At 49.9% G+C, this 23783-nt stretch overlaps 1 protein-coding gene across 20 annotated transcripts in view; it reads right to left on the reverse strand.

Annotated features, from left to right (window-relative positions):
• Klc1 (kinesin light chain 1) overlaps positions 1-23783 on the reverse strand; it is a 50366-nt gene that overhangs the window by 11985 nt on the left and 14598 nt on the right. For 5 of the 20 annotated variants that reach the window (XM_040742394.1, XM_040742393.1, XM_040742399.1 and 2 more), the window contains 11 exons: positions 20923-21153; positions 19563-19641; positions 18464-18689; positions 17091-17178; positions 16496-16597; positions 12766-12939; positions 12579-12678; positions 10851-10900; positions 10704-10771; positions 7805-7913; positions 4961-5122 (listed from right to left, as the gene is read on the reverse strand). In XM_040742394.1, coding sequence (XP_040598328.1) covers positions 4961-5122; positions 7805-7913; positions 10704-10771; positions 10851-10900; positions 12579-12678; positions 12766-12939; positions 16496-16597; positions 17091-17178; positions 18464-18689; positions 19563-19641; positions 20923-21153 — 1389 coding nt within the window. Of the gene's footprint in view, positions 1-5; positions 568-1169; positions 1221-4960; positions 5123-7804; positions 7914-10703; positions 10772-10850; positions 10901-12578; positions 12679-12765; positions 12940-16495; positions 16598-17090; positions 17179-18463; positions 18690-19562; positions 19642-20922; positions 21154-23783 lie in introns of those variants that run through there. The other 15 variants (XM_040742398.1, XM_040742406.1, XM_040742395.1 and 12 more) reach the window with 12 other exon arrangements.

The raw sequence follows: 23783 nt of genomic DNA on the forward strand, positions 1-23783 counted from the left end.
ACAGGTCAGTTGGAGTGAGTTTATTAGAAGTTAGAAAGACACAAATGCACACATCACAGAGCACTTAAGATTAGTAGAGAAAAGCAGAGATGCCAAAATTGCACACCAAGACTACACAGAAGTCTACTTGAGTGTGTCCGGGGAGCCCTGTGCAGGGACGCTGGCCAGGTCTGTGAGGGCCACAGGGGTGCAGCACATGCCTCACTCACTCCTACAGCTCAGTGACCCCACAGGTCACTATCATGCCACTGTAATAACCCTGCGTGACACTAACACCTGTCAGCAGGGTGAACAGCTACTCTCTCTTAACTGTTAAACTTGATTGTTACACAGTAAATGGGTTTATTAACACAGTTGATTTTTCTAAGTACATATCTGGCAAAGCTACATGTATCCAGAAACCAAGACCCCAAAAGGACAGCAGCACCGAAAGGAATGGCCAGTCCCAAGGTGCGGCTGACAAGCTCCTAGGGGCTGCTAGACACAGCGGGCAGCACTGGAGGGGCCGGAGGAGGCGCTGCCCGTCATGCAGGAGCAGTGCGGGAGGCACCGGGCGGGCGGCTAGGCCTGTCAGACAGAAAGAGAGAAGCAGGTGAGGTGGAGGAGCGAGGAGCGCAGCGCCGCAGGCCCCGCCCCGCAGACTGCTCTACAGTATTTCTAGGTCACAGATCTCACAGCTAACACTCAGCGACCCAGGCGCTCCCTGCTCTACCAGGCTGGCACAGCAGATGCTGGGCCCAGGGTGTATGAGGGAATTGAGGCCAGCTTTCCCATAAGCGTTGAGCACAGACTAGCGCTGTGTTAGGAATCTCCTCAGGGCTTAGTATGGAGAGTTTCACAAGTTTGCACATGAGAGAGACTTGGAGGTGAGGGACAGGAAAGGCAGAGTGTGGAAGACGCCATTTAAACTTCTGTCATGCTGCTTTCTCTAAACCATCGTGGACTCCCCGCAGCTTGATGACTTCAGTCTCTTAAAAACACTAACGTCCTAGACACCTTGGAAACGTTAAGATCCAGCGACTTTAAAAGTTGACAGCACATTTGAAACATGCAGATGGAGATCCAAATAAAAAGTCTGCACAGGCACCGCGTCCTGGGTCCGCCAGACTTTGAAAAGAATGGCGCACAGACAGACAGCTGGGCCTGGCCACCCGCTCGCTCAGACTCACCATGGGACGCTGAGCAACTCATTTAACCAGCCCGAGCTTCATCTTTCTCATCTTTAAATGGAAAAATAAAACTTGTTACCAACATCTCCTGAATGCCAGGGGACAGAACACATCAGTTCCCACCGTTGGTCATGAGAAGGAGGCTACATGTTACACAGCGCCCACAGCCACGATGCTCGACTCCCTCCCTGGGCTCACAGGGATGAGTGGGAACGCTCTCAGCCACCCACCTTGTTCACGGAAGTGGCAGGCACGTCTACTCCTCAGGCTCATCCTTCCTTCCCATCCCATGTAACCTGAGCGCCTGCACCCAGCGGGTGGACGCCAGGAGCGGCCGAGTAAGAGCGTGGCTCATGGATTCTGACAGCTTTGTACAGACAGACATTCACACTGCATGAACCCTTCTTACAATCACACGTATTGTGTGTGTGCACTCACATGTAAAGTGCACAGGTGGAGTTCGGAGGATAATTTGTCCACCATGTGAGTCCTGGGGGTTAAATTCAGGTCACCTGAGTGACAAGTGTCTTTATCCACTGAGCGGTTTGCAAGCTGTCAACGTGGGTTTCTGAATCACAGACTATACTGACTATAGTATTACAGCAGAATTGTAGGGTGGCACCTTCCTAACTTCTTTTAGTATATTCTAGCTGCCTTCTTAGCATAACTATAAATAAAAATCTACTCTGTATTAACAGTTGTCTCATTCCCTAATAAATTTAAATAAGTATAATAAAACTTGTGAAAGTCAAACCAAGCCTGGTGGCAAGAAGCCCATGAGGCAGAGGCAGCAGATCTGTGATTCCAGCCAACCAGGCCACACTGTGAAACCCACCTCAAAACCAACAACACAGGCACTCGCCTTTAATCCCAGCACTGGAGAGGCAGAGGCAGGCGATCTCTGAGTTCGAGGTCAGCCTGGTCTACAGAACGAGTTCCAGGACAGCCAGGGCTACACAGAGAAACCCTGTCTCAGAAACAAACAAACCAACAACTCTGGGATACAGGTCTACAGTTCCGACCACTGGGAAACTAACACAGGAAGGGCACGAGTTTGACAGCACCTGCCTCAAACCACACAACAGGCAGGGACACAGCTCAGTCACAGAGCCCTGCCCTTGCATGTGGATGGTTTAACCCCCAGCACTAAGAACACGCACGCACGTGCACACACACAGACACATGCACGCACACGCGCACACAGACACACAGACATATGCCTCCTCACACAGACACATACACACTCATGTGGAAATACCACTAGTACGATGTGAAGTAGAGGCGGTAGGTAAGAGGCTACTTCTGAAGGACCTAGGAAAAGGGCAGCGAAGATGGAGGCTGTCCTGGGCCGCTCCGGGCCCACAGGGAACTGAACATGGTGTGCTGCATGTGTGAACAGCAGGACACCTGTCAGCCAGTGACTTTGCTCCATGTCACCTGGGACCCAGTGCCCATGACTGACATACACAGCAGACACAGAATCCCGTGGATAGAGGATAAAATAAGGAAACTAACTCATGACCACAAAGGGCCTGCTCTCTCAGAGCTGCAGTCCTCTGAAGACACAACTCAGACCTCAGGAAGCCTGCGGGAGTCCCGGTCCCATGAGGGGTCTCACCATCGCCCCCGTGCACACTGACGCGGAAGGCCTGAACTCCCAGACAGGTCCCACGCAGAGTCGGAACCCTCCATGCCTTCACGCCCTAGCTCTCCTCCGCTAGCACACAGGCCGGCACCTAGAGCCATGGTTAATGCCTAGCACGCCTTGTCTGTGACAAACGTTATCCTGTTTGAAATGCTACTTCTGAGCGCTGAGGGAAAGTTTTGAATCCCGTATGAGTGGTTCCTGTGATTCAGTCAATCAGCATCTTGCTCCTGGGAACACACTCTAGCTGACGGTGTAACCACCGAGAAAGGATGGAGCAGTTCAGTGTCTTAAAGAGCACAGCAGGCAGGGGTGGTGCACGCCTTTAATCCCAGCACTTAGGAGGCAGAGGCAGGGGATCTCTGAGATCACAGCCAAATCGGTCTACACAGCAAGTTTCAAGCCAGCCAGGGCTGTATTATTAAAAAAAAGAATATGGGACAGGAAATGATACAGCTCAGGGGAAGGGAACTTAGGTAAGGTCTTACATTCAATACCCAGCAGCATATAAATAAAAAGGGAAACTAAGTATGATTTTAAGCTAAGCATGGTATGTACAACCATATTCCCAGCACCCAGAAGGCTGAGGCAGGAGGATTCTACATTCAAGGACAACTTAGCCTGTATAGTGAAATTCAAAATAAACAAGGCTATGGACATAGTTCAGTTATAGCGCATTTGCCTAACACACATTAAGCCCTGAGTTCAATCCCTAGAGTGGGTGGGCATGCGCACACGCACGCACGCACGCACACACGCACGCACGCACACACACACGCACACACGCACACACACACACACACACACACACACACACACAGTCCACTCTGAGAGGAACAATGCTGCATCACAGCCTGGCGGGAAAAGTTCCAAGTACCCTCCCCTTCAGGGAAAGCATCACCACTTCCTTCCCATGTGTCCTCCAGGCAGGTGTGGGACTCAGCTGTGGACAATGTCACTGGACTAGACTGGACAATGTCACTGGACTAGACACACATACATACAGACCTAGAAATACTGTCTCGAGAGAGTTCCCCCAGAACTTCACTCAAGAGTACTAACGTCTGTAAGCAAGCCACTGGTCACCAAGCAGGACAGGCTGTCTGGACAAGCATGCAGGAACTGGAGAACAGTGCACATACAGTACAGCTCCCACGGGACATCTACGTGGATGCTGACTGGATGTCTTGGCACAGAAAATCCCGGAACAAGAAAGCTGCTACACAGAGAGACAGTGTCCCTCCCGAAACCTGGCTACTAACTTTTGCACATGACGCATAAGCAAGACTCCGGCTCCTCCCAAACTGCTACAACTAAGCAAACTCGGAAGAGTCAGTCAATCCAGGAGGAGACCAGACTCTAAGAAAGTTCTTCTGAAGAGTCAGTCAATCCAGGAGGAGACCAGACTCTAAGAAAAGTCCCAAGCTACAGTTTGACAAAACCACACGACAGCTAACCACACCACCACTGCAACTTCAGGACGTCAGGAATACTCGACTGAATCTGCTCACACTGAAGAGAGCTCCAAAGACACCAGCTCACCCCACGAGTCTCCACTCACATTACAGAGACCCACGTGAAGGTCACACGCTTCCCACACCCTGGGTAGAAAGCAGTGGTAAGGATGTCCCAGGGAAGGCCGGGGGACACCTGCTTGTCTCATGGACCACAGAGGTGGCGTGGACAACAGCCCCTAACGCTGCTGCTGAGCGCTCTGGAAAACAGTTCCCACTGGACAGCATCTCCCCTCAGAGCTCTCCAGCAGCCCCAGGGCGGCCTCCTCAGTGGCATCAGGAGTGCTGAGTTAGCAAGGAAATTGGACAGATTAGGAAAGCTAGTTAGTTGTCAGCCACACCCATTCCTAGGTTACGGGAAGCCAGAGCACGGACTAGGTCTGCACCGCGCATGCACAGTCAGCAAACACGCATGCTCTAGGAAAGGCCAGTCAGCTCCCGTGGACCCCGTGAGAGCCTCTGCAAGCAGCACAGCTTCAGCACTAGCAGAAGTTAGGAACTTACAGAAAGCTTCCCTGCTGCTTAGTTTGCGAAAGTGGAGGGTCTAGCGTGAGACAGAGCAGCCGGCAGGAGCTGTGTGGCCGGGCGGCCGGCAGTCCCGAGTGCAGCCGCTGGCTGTGTGCCGTACTTACCCCATTCCACTCTACGCTCATACTCACTTCCTCGCCTCCGTCAGGGCCACTCTCGTACTTGACCACGTCCACGTTGAGGCTCTCCCGGCTCCTCCGCTTCTCCATGTTCTCAGGGTCGTTTAGCACTTCAGCCACTCTCTGTTTGTGAACAGTGTCAAGACCCTGTGAGCCAGGCAGGGGAGAGCGGTGTGACCCGTTAGCACTCATCTCAGAAGACTTCTCAGACTTGGGACGAAGAGTCAGGGTCCTTTACTTTTTATTTTATTTTTTTCAAGACAGGATTTCTCTGTAGCTTTGGAACCTATCCTGAAACTGACTCTGTAGAGCAAGCTGACCTCAAACTCACAGAGATCCGCCTGCCTCTGCCTGCCTAGGGCTGGGATTAAAGGTGTGTGCCACCACCGCGACCCACGCTGTAAGCACTTTATCCTTTACTTATCTATTGTTTATACTGGGGCATGCCTGCCACAGAGCCATGTGGGAGAGGTCAAAGGGCATCACTGAGTCAGTGGGCTCCCTCCTTCCGGCTTCATGCAAGTTTGTGAGGCACAGGACTCAGGCTGTCAGGACTGCATAGCAAGCACCTTTACCCAGTGAGCCCTTACTATCTCAGTGGCCCCAAGGATCCCAATCCTTAAGTTCCCAGGACAAACTCAGATCAGTGGTTCCTGGGGATGGGGTTTGGGCTATGGTCACAGGGAGAGGTGTGAGTTACGGATCCAGAGCTCAGGAGCGTACACACAGGACTGCACACTGTACCCCACACAGGCAAGCTGGTGTAATGGCACACTTGGAGAGCAGAGAGGAGGATGAAGAGTTCAGGGCCAGCCTGGCTACACAAGGCCTATATTTAAACAAAGCAAGAGCTATGAGCAAATAGTGAGCTCCAGGTAATGACGGACACACTAGAGTGTCTGGACTAGAAATGTAGCTAAGAGCTTGCGCAGTGTGCACACTGGGTCCTGTCACCAATGCCACACAACCAGCCCCGAGGCACTCCTGCAGTCTCAGCACTCAGGAGGGGCAGGCAGGGAGACAGAGACTCAAGGCTGACCTCTGCTAGAGTTTGAGGCCAGCCTAGGAAACCAGACAGTCCGTTTCAAATACTAACAAAGAACCTGGCACGCTCCCCGTATCTTTCCCTGTGATGTGTGACAGGAGGCTTCCACGACAGAATCTGTCCTTCTATCCCTGGCTGTTCTTCCAGAGGACCCGAGTTCAATCCCAGCACCCACGTGGCAGCTCACAGCTGTCTGTAACTCCAGTTCCAGGGGATCTGACACCTCACAGCAGTGCACAGAAAATAAAGCTAAGTTAAAAAAAATACTGAGAGGGTGATGAGGGACGCGCTGACGCCTGTCTGTCTATTAACACATGACACAAGTGCATGAGAGGCCGCACTGACACCTGTCTGTCTATTAACACATGACACACGTGCATGAGAGGCCGCGCTGACGCCTGTCTGTCTATTAACACATGACACACGTGCATGAGAGGCTGCGCTGACGCCTGTCTGTCTATTAACACATGACACACGTGCATGAGAGGCTGCGCTGACGCCTGTCTGTCTATTAACACATGACACACGTGCATGAGAGGCTGCGCTGACGCCTGTCTGTCTATTAACACATGACACACGTGCATGAGAGGCTGCGCTGACGCCTGTCTGTCTATTAACACATGACACACGTGCATGAGAGGCTGCGCTGACACCTGTCTGTCTATTAACACATGACACACGTGCATGAGAGGCCGCGCTGACGCCTGTCTATTAACACATGACACACGTGCATGAGAGGCTGCGCTGACACCTGTCTGTCTATTAACACATGACACACGTGCATGAGAGGCTGCGCTGACGCCTGTCTGTCTATTAACACATGACACACGTGCATGAGAGGCCGCGCTGACGCCTGTCTATTAACACATGACACACGTGCATGAGAGGCCGCGCTGACGCCTGTCTGTCTATTAACACATGACACACGTGCATGAGAGGCCGCACTGACACCTGTCTGTCTATTAACACATGACACACGTGCATGAGAGGCCGCGCTGACGCCTGTCTATTAACACATGACACACGTGCATGAGAGGCTGCGCTGACGCCTGTCTGTCTATTAACACATGACACACGTGCATGAGAGGCCGCGCTGACGCCTGTCTGTCTATTAACACATGATACAAGTGCATGAGAGGCCGCGCTGACACCTGTCCATTTTGTCTTTGAGACAGGTGTCTCCATGTAGCCCTGGCTGTGCTGGGATTCACTATGTAAGACAGCGCTGGCCACACTCACTGCCAGGTGCTGGGATTAAAGGTAAATGGCACACCACACCCAGAAAAGCCATGTTCTTTTGTTATTTTTGTCTTTTTTGGGGGGGTCTATTTTTTCGTTTTGCTTTGTCTTTGAGACAGGCGGCTCTATGTAACCCTCACTGACCTAGAACTTACCATTTACACCAGACTGTCCAAAAACTCACGGACATCCTGCTTCTGCTACCAAAATCCTAGAATTGAAGGCTTGCACTACCACACCCAGACCCCAGACCTAGATTTTTTTACATTTAAACTTATTTGTGTGTGTATATGTATAACCAATAGAGTTACAAAGCAAAACCCTGTCTCCCAAATAAATACAAAAATAAATAGGCAGGCAGGCAGGCAGGCAGATAGACAGACAGACAGATCTTTTCTCCTGCAGTGTTTGGGGTCAAGTCCATAGTCCTACACGTGTGACAAGTGTTCTTCACATAGCCTAAGCCAAAATCAAGCCTTCAATAACAGCCACATAAAAGGCTATCAGAGTTCCAACACACTAGTCTGCAGAAGTGTCAAGCACACCTGTTTACGTGACCTCATGGCAGCTTCTTCCAATGTCTCTGCAGCTTCAAATTTCCCCTGCCGTCGGTAAAGTGCTCCAAGGTTTTTCAAAGTGGTTGTGACGGTAGGACTGCAAGAATACACAAGACACAGAACCATTACATGCAATGTCCAGGACAGTCACTATCAACAGCATGTCTGATCTGTGTGCTTTAGTGACAGCGTGTACCTCTCCAGGGATGCTGTGGTGCAGGACACTAAGGACGGTGATTTAACACCCTGAACTATGTTCTCCACTCCAGCAGCCTGATGCTCAGTGCTGTTAGCCCCTACGGCTCTCTACAAAACCCCAAGCGTTCTCCCAGGGCCAGGCCATGTGCAGACTGCCAGCATGGCCACAGAAGCATGTGGCTGGTCGACCCAGTGGTCAGCGCACTCCCCTGTGCTGAACTTATCTCCAGTTTCACTCGAGCCTCCTGACCTGACAGCTACAGCAGACACTTTGTAAAGGAAGCAGGGGCTGCAAGTCAGGATGGGAGACAGAGAAGTTTAGCTAAAAAATGGAAATAAGGGGCCAGGGACATACATACTCAGTGGTCAGGGCTGCACAAGCATGGGGACCTGAGTTTGGGTCCCCAGTGCTCACACAGAGACAAGCATGAATGTATACACCTACACCCAGTGCTTACACAGAGCCAAGCATGGAGAGATGCCTGTACCCACTGCTCACGCAGAGCCACGCATGGACGTATGCCTGTACCCACAACACTGGAGGAGTGGAGACAGGTAGGTACCACTCAATGGCCAGCCAGTCAGCCAAAACGACATGCTCCATGTTCAAGGAGAGAACCTGTCTCAAAAGCTTACATGGAGAGTAATAAAAGATCTAAAAGTCAATGCTGCTCCAGCCTCTACACACACACAGAGGAGAGCACACCCATACACACAGGTGCACACACACACACACACACACACACACACACAGAGGCGAGCGCCCTCATACACACAGGTACACGCACGCACACACACACAGAGGGGAGTGCACCCATACACACAGGTGCACACACACACGCACACACACACAGAGGCGAGCACCCTCATACACACAGGTGCACGCACACACACACACAGAGGGGAGTGCACCCATACACACAGGTGCACACACACACGCACACACACACAGAGGCGAGCGCCCTCATACACACAGGTGCACACACACACACACAGAGGGGAGTGCACCCATACACACAGGTGCACACACACACACAGGTGCACACACACACAGAGGGGAGTGCTCTCATACACACAGGTGCACACACACACACACACAGAGGCGAGCGCCCTCATACACACAGGTGCACGCACACACACACAGGTGCACACACACACACACACACACACAGAGGCGAGCGCCCTCATACACACAGGTGCACGCACACACACACACAGAGGGGAGCACACTCATACGCACAGGTGCACACACACACACACACACAGAGGGGAGTGCACCCATACACACAGGTGCACACACACACACACACAGAGGGGAGCACACTCATACGCACAGGTGCACACACACACACACACACAGAGGGGAGTGCACCCATACACACAGGTGCACACACACACACAGAGGGGAGCACACTCATACGCACAGGTGCACACACACACACACACACAGAGGGGAGTGCACCCATACACACAGGTGCACACACACACACACACACAGAGGCGAGGGCACCCATACACACAGGTGCACACACACACACACAGAGGCGAGGGCACCCATACACACAGGTGCACACACACACACACACAGGCGAGCTCACTCATACACAGTTGCACACACACACACAGAGGCGAGTGCTCTCATACACACAGGTGCGCGCGCGCGCACACACACACACACACACACACACACACGGAGGCGAGCGCACCCATACACACAGGTGCACACACAGACTCAGAAGCAGTCTGCTATGACGGCATGCCTGTGTGACCATGGCACTCAGGAGGCTGAGGCAGGAAGGTCAAGAGCTTAAGGCCAGTACACATGACTCAGCAAGACCCCATCACAGGAGCAGACAAAGCTAGAAATAACCTAGAATCGTTTCGGTACAATTCTGCATTCTGAGAGGTGCTGTCCTGCTGACGACACATGTCCCAGTCAAGTGCACATGGGAAGGACACATGAATTCCATCCATCCAGTGACTGCGAAGGGTCCAACAAGTTTGTCTGACATAGGGGAGCAGGCCACTAAGGGAAGCTGAGACGAGGCATGTCAGCAGGTCTCTAGGCCAGCAGCAGGCATGGGCACCCACACTTAGCCCAGCGCAGCAAGGGTGTCCACCCTGCCCTGTGCAGACGGGTTGGCTCCTGAAGGCTCATTAAGTGTTCCGTTCCTTCAGTTAGGTGTTTGCAGATAAAGAGCGTTGATGGCCAGCACCACCCTGCTGTAGTGAGGGTGTGCAAGTAAATGTAAATGATCGCACCGCAAAAATAGGTTTTTATGTTATTTTTACCTAGTTTTTTAAGGCAGGGTGTCTTTCACTTTGCAGCCCTGGCTAGCCTGAAACTCCCTATTCTAACCTCAAACTCACATACATCCTTCTGCATACGCCTCTCTCATACTGGCTTAGCGCTGTGTGTCACCGGAACTAGTTGCTTTTTTAACTTTATTTTGCTAATTACTATTATTACCAGCATGGTAATACGTGTTTGAAGGCACACATGAGCACAAGCCTCGTGTGGAGGCCAGAGGACAAGCCTGTGCTCACGTCGGCTCCCAGGGTTAAACTCAGCAGCTCAGCGGTCAGGCTTCTAATCAGAATTTGGGGAACGGGGGGACCACGGGACAGGACTGTGAGCGCCTGGTCCAGCCTCGCCGTTCGGCGTCTGGAGCTTGACTGGCAGACTCACCTGTCCACTTTGCAGGCTTTGTACCAGCCGCCGTACTCTCCGAAAGACGTCCCGTCCTTGTGCTTTCCCTAGTTGCAGGAGAGAACCTGAGTGAATGGGGGCTGGCGCGGGGCACCCAGCGCGGGGCCGGCATGCAGCGCCTCTTACTTTGCACTCTTCTCTCTCCTCCGCGTGCATCCAGATGGGCTTGTTTTCATCTAGGAAGAAAACAGTCTTCTGAATTACAGACGAAGGAAGCTGGGACCTTTAACCCCGGCACTTGGGAAGCAGAGGCAGGCGGAAGGTTGAGTTCCAGGCTAGCTTGGTCTACAAAGGAATTCCAGAAAAGCCAAGGCTACATAGTAGCCACTGCATAGATAACCTCTAAGGCTGCCAGGGACTACAAGATTTTTCCTTGCTTTTAATAGGAGCCTCCTCAGGAATTTTTTCCTAATTTTTTGTGTGGACACATGTATGACGTGCATGTGTATGTATATGTTTTACATGTATGTGGTCATACACATGTGGGAGTGAGCATGCACATGGAAACCCCAGGTTGGTGTCTGGAGTCCTCCTATTACTCTTTCTGATTTATTCAATGAGGCAGGGTCTTCCAGCAAAGCCAGAACTCAGGGTACAGCTTGTCTCTCTAGCCAACTTGCTCTAGAGACTCTGTTTTCTCCTCTGAGTCTCCACAGGGCCTGGAGATCCAAGCATGGCACACACTTAGTCACTCATGCTCTCCTTGGCCTACTTTTGACTGGTCAAGTCATCCTGGAGGAAACCCCTACCCAGGGGACCAGAAGGAGATGGTTATAAATGTCTCATACTGAGGATGTCAGATAAAGAATGCATCTTTTACCGGATAGATGTTAGACTCTGTAAAACATTCATACACTTAAAAGTAATTTTTTGGGGGAGGGGTGGGTTTCGAGACAGGGTTTCTCTGTGTAGCTTTGGCTGTCATGGAACTCACTCTATAAACCAGGCTGGCCTTGAACTAAAAAAAAAAAACTCCCCTGCCTCTGTCTCCCGAGTACTGGGATTAAAGGAGTGCTCCATCTCCACCTACCAAAATATACAGTAAGTAAATAAATAAATAAATAAATAGTGCTTATGTGAAAGCAAACCACACGTGTGTAGACACACCTCTGGACCCACCCTGCGAACTTCCTGCACACTCATGACTGCCATCTGAATGTGTCCTGTGACACTGTGTAAAGGAAGTGTCTAACACAAAAATGCTCAGGTCAGCCATTTAAGGCATACTGATGAATATGGGATGCTGCTTCATGTACATCTGCACAGCAGAAGAGGGCATCTGAGCCCATTGCAGATGGCCGTGAGCCACCGTGTGGCTGCTGGGAAGGACCTCAGGACCTCGGGAAGAGCAGCCAGTGCTCTTAAGCTCCGAGCCATCTCTCTAGGGCCTGATTCAGCAATTTCAATTCTATAAACTACACACTTCACTGCACGTCCTTCCAGAGGTACAGGCAGAGGGTCCGCAGAGCTGCACCGGGTCTCCTGAGCACAGACTACACCAGCACACCAACACTTTTCCTCACACTGTAACTAAACACCTGCAGTGTCTGAAGTAAGCATGGACCCTGTAGAAATGGACTGTCACACTGCCACCAAGACCCCTCGCTTAATGTTCACTCCCTGAGCAATGGAGCAGCAAGTGAGCTCGCAATCGCATGCCTTCTCTCACAGATCGTCTTGGCCGTGGTGTCTCTTCACGGCAACAGGAGGGTGAGACAACAGAAGATACCATATAAAAGCTTTAAGAGAAGGGGGTGAGACACTGTGGGAACCAGGGTGCTATTGCCAGTTTCAAGCTGGAAAGCACTCTTTTGAGTACATACAATGAATACATTTACTTAGGATATGTCTTACCATCCACAGAACCAAACTCCCGTTCGTGCGCACGGGTGAGGATCTCCTTGTACAGCGTTTCTGCCTGTTTGAACTTCCCTTGTTTCAGATAACAGGAGGCCTTCAAATAAAACACAGCACTCAGTGCCTTTGCATGGAAAGGCAGCTGGGGTTCTGTCTGCAGGGGCTGTGGTCCATCTGGACGTACCAGGTTGTTCTTCGTCTTGGCCACGTTGGGGTCATCGGGCCCCAGCTTTGTCTGGTATATCTCCAGGGCCCTCTGGTAGTAATACTCCACCTCCTCATACTTGCCCTGGTTCTGGCACAGTAAGGCCAGGTTATTTAACTGCTTGGCAACGTCCGGATGATCCTTTCCCAGAACCTGGGATTAAAGACAAACAGTGAATCAGAAACACCACCATCCATTCCACTGTCCACCCTCCTGCAAGCGGATCTTCTTTTTTTAATATTTATTTATTATATATACAGTGTTCTAACTGCATATACACCTGCACACCAGAAGAGGGCAGAAAATTTCATTACAGAGGGCTGTGAATCAACATGTGGGTGCTGGGGATTGAACTCAGGTCCTCTGGAAGAGCAGCCAGTGCTCTTAACCTCTGAGCCACCTCTCCAGCACAGACAGATCACATAACTTTCCGTGCTCCACATGCAGGCTGGAAACAGCACGCGACTCTCATACATCACAACAGAGTGGCTGGAGTCTGATGTCAGCCGGAGGAGAGAGGAAGAGAGGAGAGGGAAGGGGTGGAGAGGGGAGGAGGGGAGGGGAGGAGAGGAGAGGGGAGAAGAGGAGGGGAGGGGAGAGGAGGGAAGGAGAAGAGGGGAGGGGTGGAGAGGGGAGGGGAGGGGAGGGGAGGGGAGGGGAGGGGAGGATGTTGCACTCACATCCTTAGCTCCTTTATTTTCAGGCGGGAAAGCACATGCTGAAACAAGGTCTCATGATCCCCAGACTGGGATGATCTAGAACTTCAGACTCTCCTGCCTCTGCCCACCAAGTGCTGGGATAACAGGCCTGAGCCACTACATGTGGCTCTGCTTGTTTTTTGTTTGTTTTTTTGGGGGGTGATCTCACTCTGTAGAGCAGGCTAGCCTGGAACTCTATTTAACCCAGGCTAGTCCTGCCTCGGCCTCCCAGGTGCTAGGACTACAGGTTTAAGCTTCCACAACCTTGGCTGCTTTCTGTACTTCGTGGCAAGTGCCGCCATGGAGCTAAGTCAGTGAGCCCAGATTCAGCCCAAACACAGCTTCCTGGAAAGCTGACTCAACACTCCACGCCCCGGGCTGGAGGAGCCCCTGCTCCCTCCCTTCCTGTGGCCCTGTCCTACAGGTGACACATCCTGGGACCTGACCAGTTAAGGGACTATGCTCTTCCCAAGCAAGAAATTTTACATGAAGCACTTTAATAAACTTAGTTGTCTTTCTTCCTTCCTTTCTTTCCTCTCTGTCTACCCCCACCCTGCCTTTGAAACAGGACATTGCTGTTTTCTCTAGACTAGTATCAGGCTTCTGAACTTAATAAAGAACTCAAACCACAGTCATGTGCCAAGCGCCCACTCAAGTGGCAGATCACCTTCCAGGTCTTCTAACCTTTGACCTCTCTTTGTGCCGACCCTGCTTCTGACCCCAGCCCACACAAATCTGACACTTTCATTTAATAAGTGTGCAGGTGACTAAACAATACGACAGTATCTAATCGGGCTGGAGAGATGGCTCAATGGTTAAGAGCACTTGATCTCTTGCAGAGGACCCAAGTTTCATTGTGTAGCATCCACATGGCAGCTCACAACCCTCTGACCTCTGAGGAGGCTATACATGCATGTGGTGCATGCCCATCCATGCAGGCAAAATGCTCACACATAAAATAAAGCGAGTCAATCTATTAAAAATGAAATATTATCTATATATTGATAATCCTTGCCATCTGGCTCAAAATTAAATGATCACTCCCCAGTATCACTGATAAACAACTTCTTCAAGAAACACCAAGCTGGCCGGGCGTTGGTGGCGCACGCCTTTAATCCCAGCACTCGGGAGGCAGAGGCAAGCGGATCTCTGTAAGTTCGAGACCAGCCTGGACTACCAAGGGAGTTCCAGGACAGCCTCCAAAGCCACAGAGAAACCCTGTCTCGAAAAAACAAAAAACAAAAAACAAAAAAAAAAAAAAAAAAAAAAAAGAAAGAAAGAAAGAAAGAAAGAAACACCAAGCTGGGGCTGGAAAGATGGCACAGTGGTTAGGGGCATCAGCTACTTGTCCAGAGGACCCAGGTTCCGTTTCCAGCATCCACATGGCAGCTCACAACTATTTGTTAGCCCTAGTTCCAAGGTGCCCTCTTGTGGGCAATGCTGACACCAAGCACATATCCAGTATACATATATGCTTATAGGCAAAACACTCATATACACAGAATAAAAATAAATAAATTCTAAAAATAAAGAAAACCACCAAACACAACTGTGACATTCAGTCCCCCAGATTATTCAACCTGTCCAGTTTTTGTCCACCCTGGGAAGCGGTGACAAATACAAATTCCCCTGTGCCTGGACTTGCTGTGCTATTGGTCACAGGAGACAAGGCCCATGTACTTTATAACCCTCCAGACACTGCGGGTGTTTAGTCACAGTGTAAGGAAAAGTGTTGGTGTGCTGGTGTAGTCTGCTCAGGAGACCCGCTGCAGCTCTGCAGACCCTCTGCCTGTACCTCTGGAAGGACGTGCAGTGAAGTGTGTAGTTATTGAAGATTTGTGTAATTGCATGACTGTTTTGCCTGCGTGTGTGTGTGTGTGTGTGTGTGTGTGTGTGTGTGTGTGTGTGTGTGTGTGTATGAACCACATGCATCCTTGCTGCCCACTGAAGCCAGAGGAAAACTTTGCATCCCCTAGAAGTGGAGTTAAAGACAGCTGTGAGCCACCAAGTGGGTGCTGGGAATTGAACTTGAGTCTTCTGTAAGAGCAGCCAGTGCTCTTAACCACTAACCCATCTCTCCAGCCTCAGTAAACTTGTTTGTTTCTTTTAGATACAGTCTCTATGTGGTCCTGACTGTCTAACTCTGTAGACAAGGCTGGCCTTACACTCAGAGATCCACCTGCTTCTGCCTCCTGAGTGCTAGGATCAAAGGCGTGCGCCACTATACCTGACAGTAAACTTTATTTTTTTTTTGATGGAGGGGACTGAGACAGGGTTTCTCTGTGTAACAGCTCTGGCTGTCCTGGAACTCCATCTGTAGACCAGGCTGGCCTCAAACTTCTGAATGCTAAAATTACAGGTGTGTGCCACCACCGCCCAGCTATAAACTTATTCTTAAACTGAAAAGTCTTTAGTGACAACTGTACACTGTTAAGGTGGAAGCTTCACCCCAGCCCCTGGCATCCATTTACCCAGAGTCTGGGATGTTATGGTGCAGGTTCCACCCAAGCCCCCCTCCCCCATCTCCCTCCAAACCCTGCTGCACCTCAGAAAGCCCGCCAAATGATGCCCCTCCCCCATCGTTGCTCAAGACTGCTCCCACAGGGTATTTAAACTGTCCTGCAAGAACAGACTCATGGTTTTTCCGGTTTCCCTTTCCCATCTCCTCTCTGGGGGACTGGAAGTCTACCCGTGAGTGTTGTATCCATTAGACGTGGTCCTTTTCTAATTTGGTTTGATTTGGTCTGATTTGGATTGCTGCATCAGCGGAGAGGCTTATCCAGGTGTAGAAACTTTTCACACACCACCACTGAAATGCAGAGGCTGCATTGCCCACCGGCCATGGGGCACCTCATTTCTGGTCAGCAGCAGGGACAGCAGGGCTACACACAGGAAGCCGCCCTCTCTCTGCCTTTCCTCAAGAGTGACAGTAAACAGGAACACCACCACAGTGTTCTCACACCGTGACATGACCCCCACCCCGGCAAACCGGGAACTCTGCAGCCTCATACCTTCTCTCGGATCTCCAAGGCTCGTTTGCACAGCGGCTCGGCCTCCTTGTACTTCCCTCGTTTGCCATACAGCACTGCTAGATTGTTGAGAGTCGCTGCCACCTGCCAAGAGAGGCCCACAGGGAGCTGCTGTGAGAGCTGCCACAGGAAGGGGAGGCCCAGACTCGCCCCCACGCGTGGTGCCACACCCGTCACATCACAGGGACTCACTACAAACCCACTACTGAGGTGACACAGAGCAACATGATCTTGATTTTTCAATTTTTCTCGAAGCCACAAAGCCAACCAAAACAGACCTCTGTGCAAATCTAACCAGACTATGAAAAGACAAGAATTCTTGAGGACAAATCATAAAAGGACGTGCAACTTGATTTTGGATCAAAGTGAAGTGCGCCAGTGATCTGAAGGGTGACTTCACAAATCAGAGGTGACCAGGGTGTGTGAGCGTGTGACTACCTGAGCAGCCCCTACTGGTGCCATCTGGGACAAGGTGGCTCTCAGACCCTCCCTGCTGAACTCGACACTGGCATGAGCTGGACAAAAATGTATTGGGGAAAATAAAGGGTAAACAGCTGGAAGAAGCAGGGATACACACCGCGGGGTGATCTCTGCCCAGAGTTTTCTCACGGATAGCCAGGGCGTCATTGAGGAGATTGGCTGCATCTTTGTACTTGTTCTGATCCCTAAACCAAAACACATGTCAGTGTTCAGCTGGAGGTCACTAAACCCACCCACCTGGTTAGTCAGCAGGCCACTGTGGGTAGTGAGGACTGAAGCCTCAGGCAAGCTAAGCATTTGCTCTACCACAAGCCAGGTTCAATCTTTGCTGCTTTTAATAATTTATCTTTATTTTATGCTCATTTGTGCTTTGCCTGTTTTGTCTGTGTGAGGGTGTCAGAGCCCCTTAAACTGGAGTTATAGACAGTTATGAGCTGCCATGTGGGTGCTGGGAATTGAACCCAGGTCCTCTGGAAGAGCAGACAGTGCTCTTAACCACTGAGCCATTTACCCAGCCCAGAGCCTGACCCTTTTTCAAATGCAATTTGTAGTGTTGACCTAGGGAGGCAATCGAGAGCAGTGAAGAGAGCCTATGTGTGGACCAGAAAAGGATCCTCTACCAGCAGCAGTCACCCAAGCCACAGTTGGTAGAGACCCATACCTGCCCTAGGTCTGCTCAGTCAGGAGCTCAGAGATCAGCCCAGCACAGTAAGACTGAAGCCTAATAGGTAATTCAGATTAAAAATGAAAAATGTATGGCCAGGCTTTGGTGGCGCACACTGTAATCCCAGTACTCAAGAAGCAGAGGCAGGCGGAGCTCTGTGAGTTCAAGGCCAGCCTGTCTACAGAGTGAGTTCCAGGACAGCCTCCAAAGCCACTGAGAAACCTGTCTTGAACGCCTCGTCCCACCATTAAAAAAAAAAAATTTGCAAAGACCTACAGGAGACTCTGTCTTAGGAAATTATTGTAAGGAGGAAAAGTACCTGAATTTTTGGACAATACTCAGGGAAATTCTCTTGCATGTTAAAGTCAGAAAACGTACTGGGAAGACAGCTCAGGCTTGGCTCCCAGCACCCACATGGTAGTTTCACAGCCATCTGTAGCCCAGTCCTGGGAGACCTGAAAGTCTCTTCTGACTTCCAAGGGCACTGCACATATGTGGTATACAGACAGATGCAGGCAAAACACTCATACACATAAAATAAAGTAATTTTTTTAAAAGTCAAAAGTGGCTGAGCTGGTCAGTGGGCATAAGTGGATGTTCGGGAAGCGCAGGCCCAGTGGCCACAGGCAGCACCCCCTCTGGTCCTGTGACACCCAGCCACCAAGCTGGCTGAATATTCTCGATGAACCCTGGCTGTCTGAAGTGGGTGGGGGCTGAAGGCTGTCTCACAGATGGTTATGAAACACTGCAGAAAGCAGCCTGGTTCAAAGAGGTCTCTCACGGTCTAGCGTAACCCAAGGACTAGCCTGTACACCAGGGCCAGGATGTTGAGCATGGTGGCCACATCGGGGTGGTCATGGCCGGAAGTCTTCTCCAGGTCCTCCAGGGCCTGCTTGCAGAGGGGCACTGCCACCTCATACCGGCCCTGTGAAGCATACTGGATCACCAGGTTGTGGAGTGTACGCAGCCTTGCTGGGATCTCGTAGCCCCCCTGCTGGGCAGCGGCAGCAGCGCTGCTGTGTTGCTGCTGGACTGCAGAGAGAAGGAGCATGGGAGAGTGGTTAGGACAGAGCCGCTCACACTTGGCTCCCACCCTAGCTCCAAGTTAGTGCTTATGCTAATTCAGACTGTCCTGAGTAATCCCTGAGCAAGCCAAAGGAGAAACAGTCTCAGGAAGACAGCATACTACAGACTGACAGCATGGGATTTCTCCAGGTCAGAAATTAAGGAAAGGTAGGCGGCTCTGATACCTTTAGCCTTGCAAAAGCCCTATTCACTGTGGTCTAGCCTATATACTAACACACTACTTTAAAGTTTGGAGAAACAGGCAGTCTCCCAGTATGGCGGCATTCACCTATGACCCCAGCATTGAGGAGGATGAGGCAGAAGAAATCAAGTGTTTGAGGTCTGGGCTAGAAGATACTCAGTGGTTAAGAGCAGGCACTGATCTCTCCTTCAAGGGACCAGGGTTCAGTTCCCAGCACCCACATGGCAGCTCACAGCCAGCAGCAGTTCCATTTCTAGGGGCTCTGTGGGTACCAGATACCCACAAAGTACATACAGAGACATGCAAATGAAACACTCATACATATAAAAGTTTTCAATCTTAAAAACAGTACCAGGGGCTGGGCATAGTGGCACACACCTTTAATCCCAGCACTCAGGAGGCAGAGGTAGGTGGATATCTGTGAGTTTCAGGCCAGCCTGGTCTACAGAGTGAGTTCCACATGGAGGAAATCCTGTCTTGAGAAAAACAAAGTCCCAGGCTAATGTGGGCTTGTCATAGTGAGACCTTGTGTAAGTAAATAGCAATCCCACAGGCTAAACACAGGCTCTGCAAACGGTGACAAGAATGTCCCCAGGGAGAAAGCAGCAGTGCTGCACAGCCACACACTGGCAACTCACTTCCTTGTCCTGGGTCATCCTCGTCATTTGGGAAGAGGTCATCCAATGGCTCTTTGGTAGAATCAGAGTCTTTGTCCTCCTACAAGAAACCCAGAGCACCCTTCACTGCAGAGTCTGCATGCTGCCCAGAAATCCTCAACATACAAGTTATTTTTATTTACTACAGACCACACAGAATAACCTAAGAATGAAATGTATGATCATCTGCAGCCTGGCTTATCCATCAGTCTAGTAAAGAGCAAGAACCTTACTAAACTTGCCTACCTTGCACAAGGCCTGAGGCTAGACACCCACCCCCACCTCAATGCCCCCCAAATAAATAATAAAAGAAGCAAAAGAGGGTCTGCTAGACTAAAACTGAGGAAACTTAGTACAGGCCATGGTGTGATAAGACTGACCCTGCCTGCATTCTAGACCTGAGATTCTTCTACTGTTTTCAGATGCAGTTCTAGCAGAGAAGGAAAGTCTTGCTGGGAATAAAAAATTAGTAAGCAGGAACCGACAGTGCACTATACTTCCCAGAGCAACACAGCGGAGGAGCTCCGTGTCCCACGCCTACAGTGGAGTACACTAGAGGTCCCAAGAGGAACTAAAAACCTGCCTGCCAGTTTTACATCATAACTTCAGCAGATCCTGCATAGTGCACAAGGCATAGTGACCACACAGCGAGGAGAAGGCACAGCATGACCAGCTGCGACAGGAGCATCACCACGAGGTAAGAGCAACACTGCCTCTGGAGGGGTAAACTGGTAAGCCAACCTCCCTTCTAAAGCATCCCCGCAGAGACGCACCAGGCCTTCTTCAAAGATACCACGACCATGAGAAAAACTGCTGAGGACTGCTCAAATGACAGCCGGCCAGAGGGGGGCGAGAGCCAGGGCCACGTCAGAGGAAGAGCATCTCCCTGTCCCGTGCAAAGCCTGATTCCCACCTCCATCACCAAAAACAGACACCTGCTCGGCTAAGCCAGAGTGCTACTAACAAATCCCCACTCAAAGAAAGGTGGGGAGGGGGGGAGCAAAACAACAGGAAAGCCTAGACACATCAACTGGAAAGCCAAGTCCAGACCTGAGCACAAACATCAGTAACTAAAACTGTGTTCAGAACTAAACGGCAAACTCCTGGTTAGAAGCAAACATTTGCTTTTATTACTGCTTTTTCCAGACAGGGTCTTGCTAAGTAGTTCTGCTGGCCTGGTACTCACCCTGTGGACCAGGCTAGCCTTGAACTTGCAACAGTTCTCCTGCCTATGCCTCCAAAAGTCCTGGGATTACAGGCTTGAGTCAACACACCTGGCCAAGACTTGCTTTTAGAGCATGGCTACCACACTTGGCCACCACACTTGGCCAGAGCCACTCACCGAGGGAGAGATGTCATCGTCATATTTCTTCAGCTGGTTCATGAACTCCAGGTGCTTCTTTTCCTCCTCCAGCTGAGCCACCGACTGCTCGCTCTTCTGCAGCTTCTGCTGCGTGTTGGCCAGTTCATCCCGCAGCCACTGGTTCTCCTGGCACAGACGGCGGACCTGAGCACGCAGCTTCTGTTTCTCTGACTCCACGGCATTCAGGTGACTGGATAGGGCCATCATCACCTAATCAAAAGGAGAGCCCCGGGGCACACATGTGGGCTTGCAGCTCCAACTCACATTCACAAAATCTTCTCTGGGCACATGCAAACAAGATCTGCCATCTATGCCTCCTTTACCCTCTGCACAGATCACACACTGGAGTGTCTACTTTTTTTCTATTTTTTTTTTTAGCATATTAATCATAGTTTGTTATAGTGACACTGAAAGGGGGGAGACAGACATGACAGAGAGAGACAAGACAGCGTAAGTGGGCGGGGTCTGTCCTTTAAAGGGGTCCTTTGCACCTGCATGGTTCTCACGGAACTCTGGGCTGGCCAGAGTGCTGCCTGAGTGTATTCTGCCAGCGGAATGTCTACTTTTAAACTAAGAAACAACTATTAATCGCAAATATTTTACATTGGCATGGATTTTTATATACTGTACAAATTTAAGGTTATTTTTTGTTATAACATACCATATATGTTTCTACTCTTGTTTCAGATATTGTACCTATGCAACTCATTTAAAAATGTAATGTAAAGTTCTAGTCCTTGAAAACTATTATTACAAAATATTTAGAATAATAAAGAAATGCAGGTTAGTAGTTAGTCATCTATAGCAATCAAACTTGTAGTCATGTTAGGTACGTTTTCAAGGTCAAATAGAGACATGTTTTAGATAGACAGATGGTCTCAAATACCTAAAGAGAGCTACAGAATATGGCATTTATGATGTTTGAATAGCGGAAGGCTTTTCTTGACAGTGAGATACACCTGCTCCTGGCAGCACCAATCTACTTCAGAGAAGGTGATGGGCACGAAGAACCTCCATGTTGAGTTTGCTTTCACTTGTGACAAAGCTAGCCACTGGACAAAGAAACTGCACTGGCCTGGACTACCGACAGTATGCTGTTCACACTGGACAAGCAACACAAAAGATGACTGCCAAGCTTTGCCAAGGCAAGGTAGGACATTCCTTCAAAATTCCTGCTTTACAGAAAGGTCTGTCAGATATTCTAGGCCTGTAGGCCAAAGATGGATGCCCCAACATTGCAGAGGAACATTGGGTGACTGTCCAGGTAGCCAGCTGTCTCTGTCATTTCTCTTTTCTTTAAATTTTATTTATTTATTATGTATACAGTGTTCTGTCTGTACATGTCCCTGCAGGTCAGAAGAGGGCACCAGATCTCATTACAGATGGTTCTGAGTCACCATGTGGTTGCCGGGAATTGAACTCAGGACCTCTGGAAGAGCAGCCAGTGCGGTTAACCTCTGAGCCATCTCTCCAGCCCCTCTCTGTCACTTGTTTTTTTTTTTTTTTTGGTTTTTCAAGACAGGGTTTCTCTGTGGCTTTGGAGGCTGTCCTGGAAACTAGCTCTTATAGATCAGGTAGGTGGATGTGAATCTCTGTGAGTTCCAAGCCAGCCTGGTCTACAGAGCCAGTTCCAGCACAGCCTCCAAAACAAAAAAAAAAATTATGATAGAAAGTGGTTTTAAGTATAAAACTCTGGACTCATCAAAATAGGATAGACAAATAAGAGTAATTTCTCCAAACTTGTCAAATACAAATGGAAAAACTGGACATTGTTTAAGTGTAGCTTTTACCTGATAATTGTTCTTATTGTATACAGTTTTATAAACTATGTTAAAAGTTAAAACTTTTCCCTTTTTTTTGGTTTTGTTTTGTTTTTATTTTTGTTTTGTTTTTCCAGACAGGGTCTCTCTGTGTAACTCTGGCTGCCCTGGAACTTGCTCTGTATTCCAGGCTGGCCTTGAACTCCTGGAGAACCATCTACCTCTACCTCCCAAGTACTTGGATTAAAGGTGTACACCACTACCACCTGGCAAAACCTTTCCTTTTTGTTTAGACAAAAAGGGTGAAAAGTTGCAGGATATTTGATTGCACTGTGATACTTTGAGACTGTTAATAAAGTTAAACCTTGAATCCAGGGACAGAGTCCACAACTAGCTGACAGGAATTATTGACAGATTTTGGAGGGCACAGAGAGAAACAGGAAGAGATTGGGGGGGGGGGACTTAGAGAGATTCTGGAAGGCGGAGACAGAGTCAGCTAGTTGTCCCTCTGCTGCTTTCTGAAGCTATCAGGTTTTTACCCTAATATCTGACTCCTGAGTTTTTATTAATAATAAAACAACTGAAGCTGGGCGTTGGTGGTGCACACCTTTAACCCCAGCACTTGGGAGGCAGAGGCAGGCGGATCTCTGTGAGTTCGAGACCAGCCTAGTCTACAGAGCAGCCTCCAAAACAATACAAAGAAACTCTGTCTCAAAAAAACAAACAAACAAAAAAAAAACATGAAATAATAGATAGAACAGCTGAGGTAAAAACACTTCACTGGGTGGTGATCCAGAAGTTTGGCTCCTGTTCATTCAATAACTGCACAAGGATACAGTAAGGAAGAAGCCATGCCCCCATGCACTGAATCTGAACTAGGCTTACTGACCGAGCCACATCTATGTCCCCTCGGGGGACAACATGTTTGCACTGTCCACATCTCTATGTAAGAGGTCTTTGAACACTTGAAGCAATATGGCCCTGGGTTGGTGTGTGCTGACTAACGCGGCCCTGGGTGTGTGCTGACAGGTCCACTCCTACCACACCTACGCACTAAGCACGTTCACCACTAAGGGGCGC

This window comes from Mesocricetus auratus, unplaced genomic scaffold, assembly GCF_017639785.1.
Source record: "Mesocricetus auratus isolate SY011 unplaced genomic scaffold, BCM_Maur_2.0 Super-Scaffold_15014, whole genome shotgun sequence".
NCBI lineage: Eukaryota > Metazoa > Chordata > Mammalia > Rodentia > Cricetidae > Mesocricetus > Mesocricetus auratus.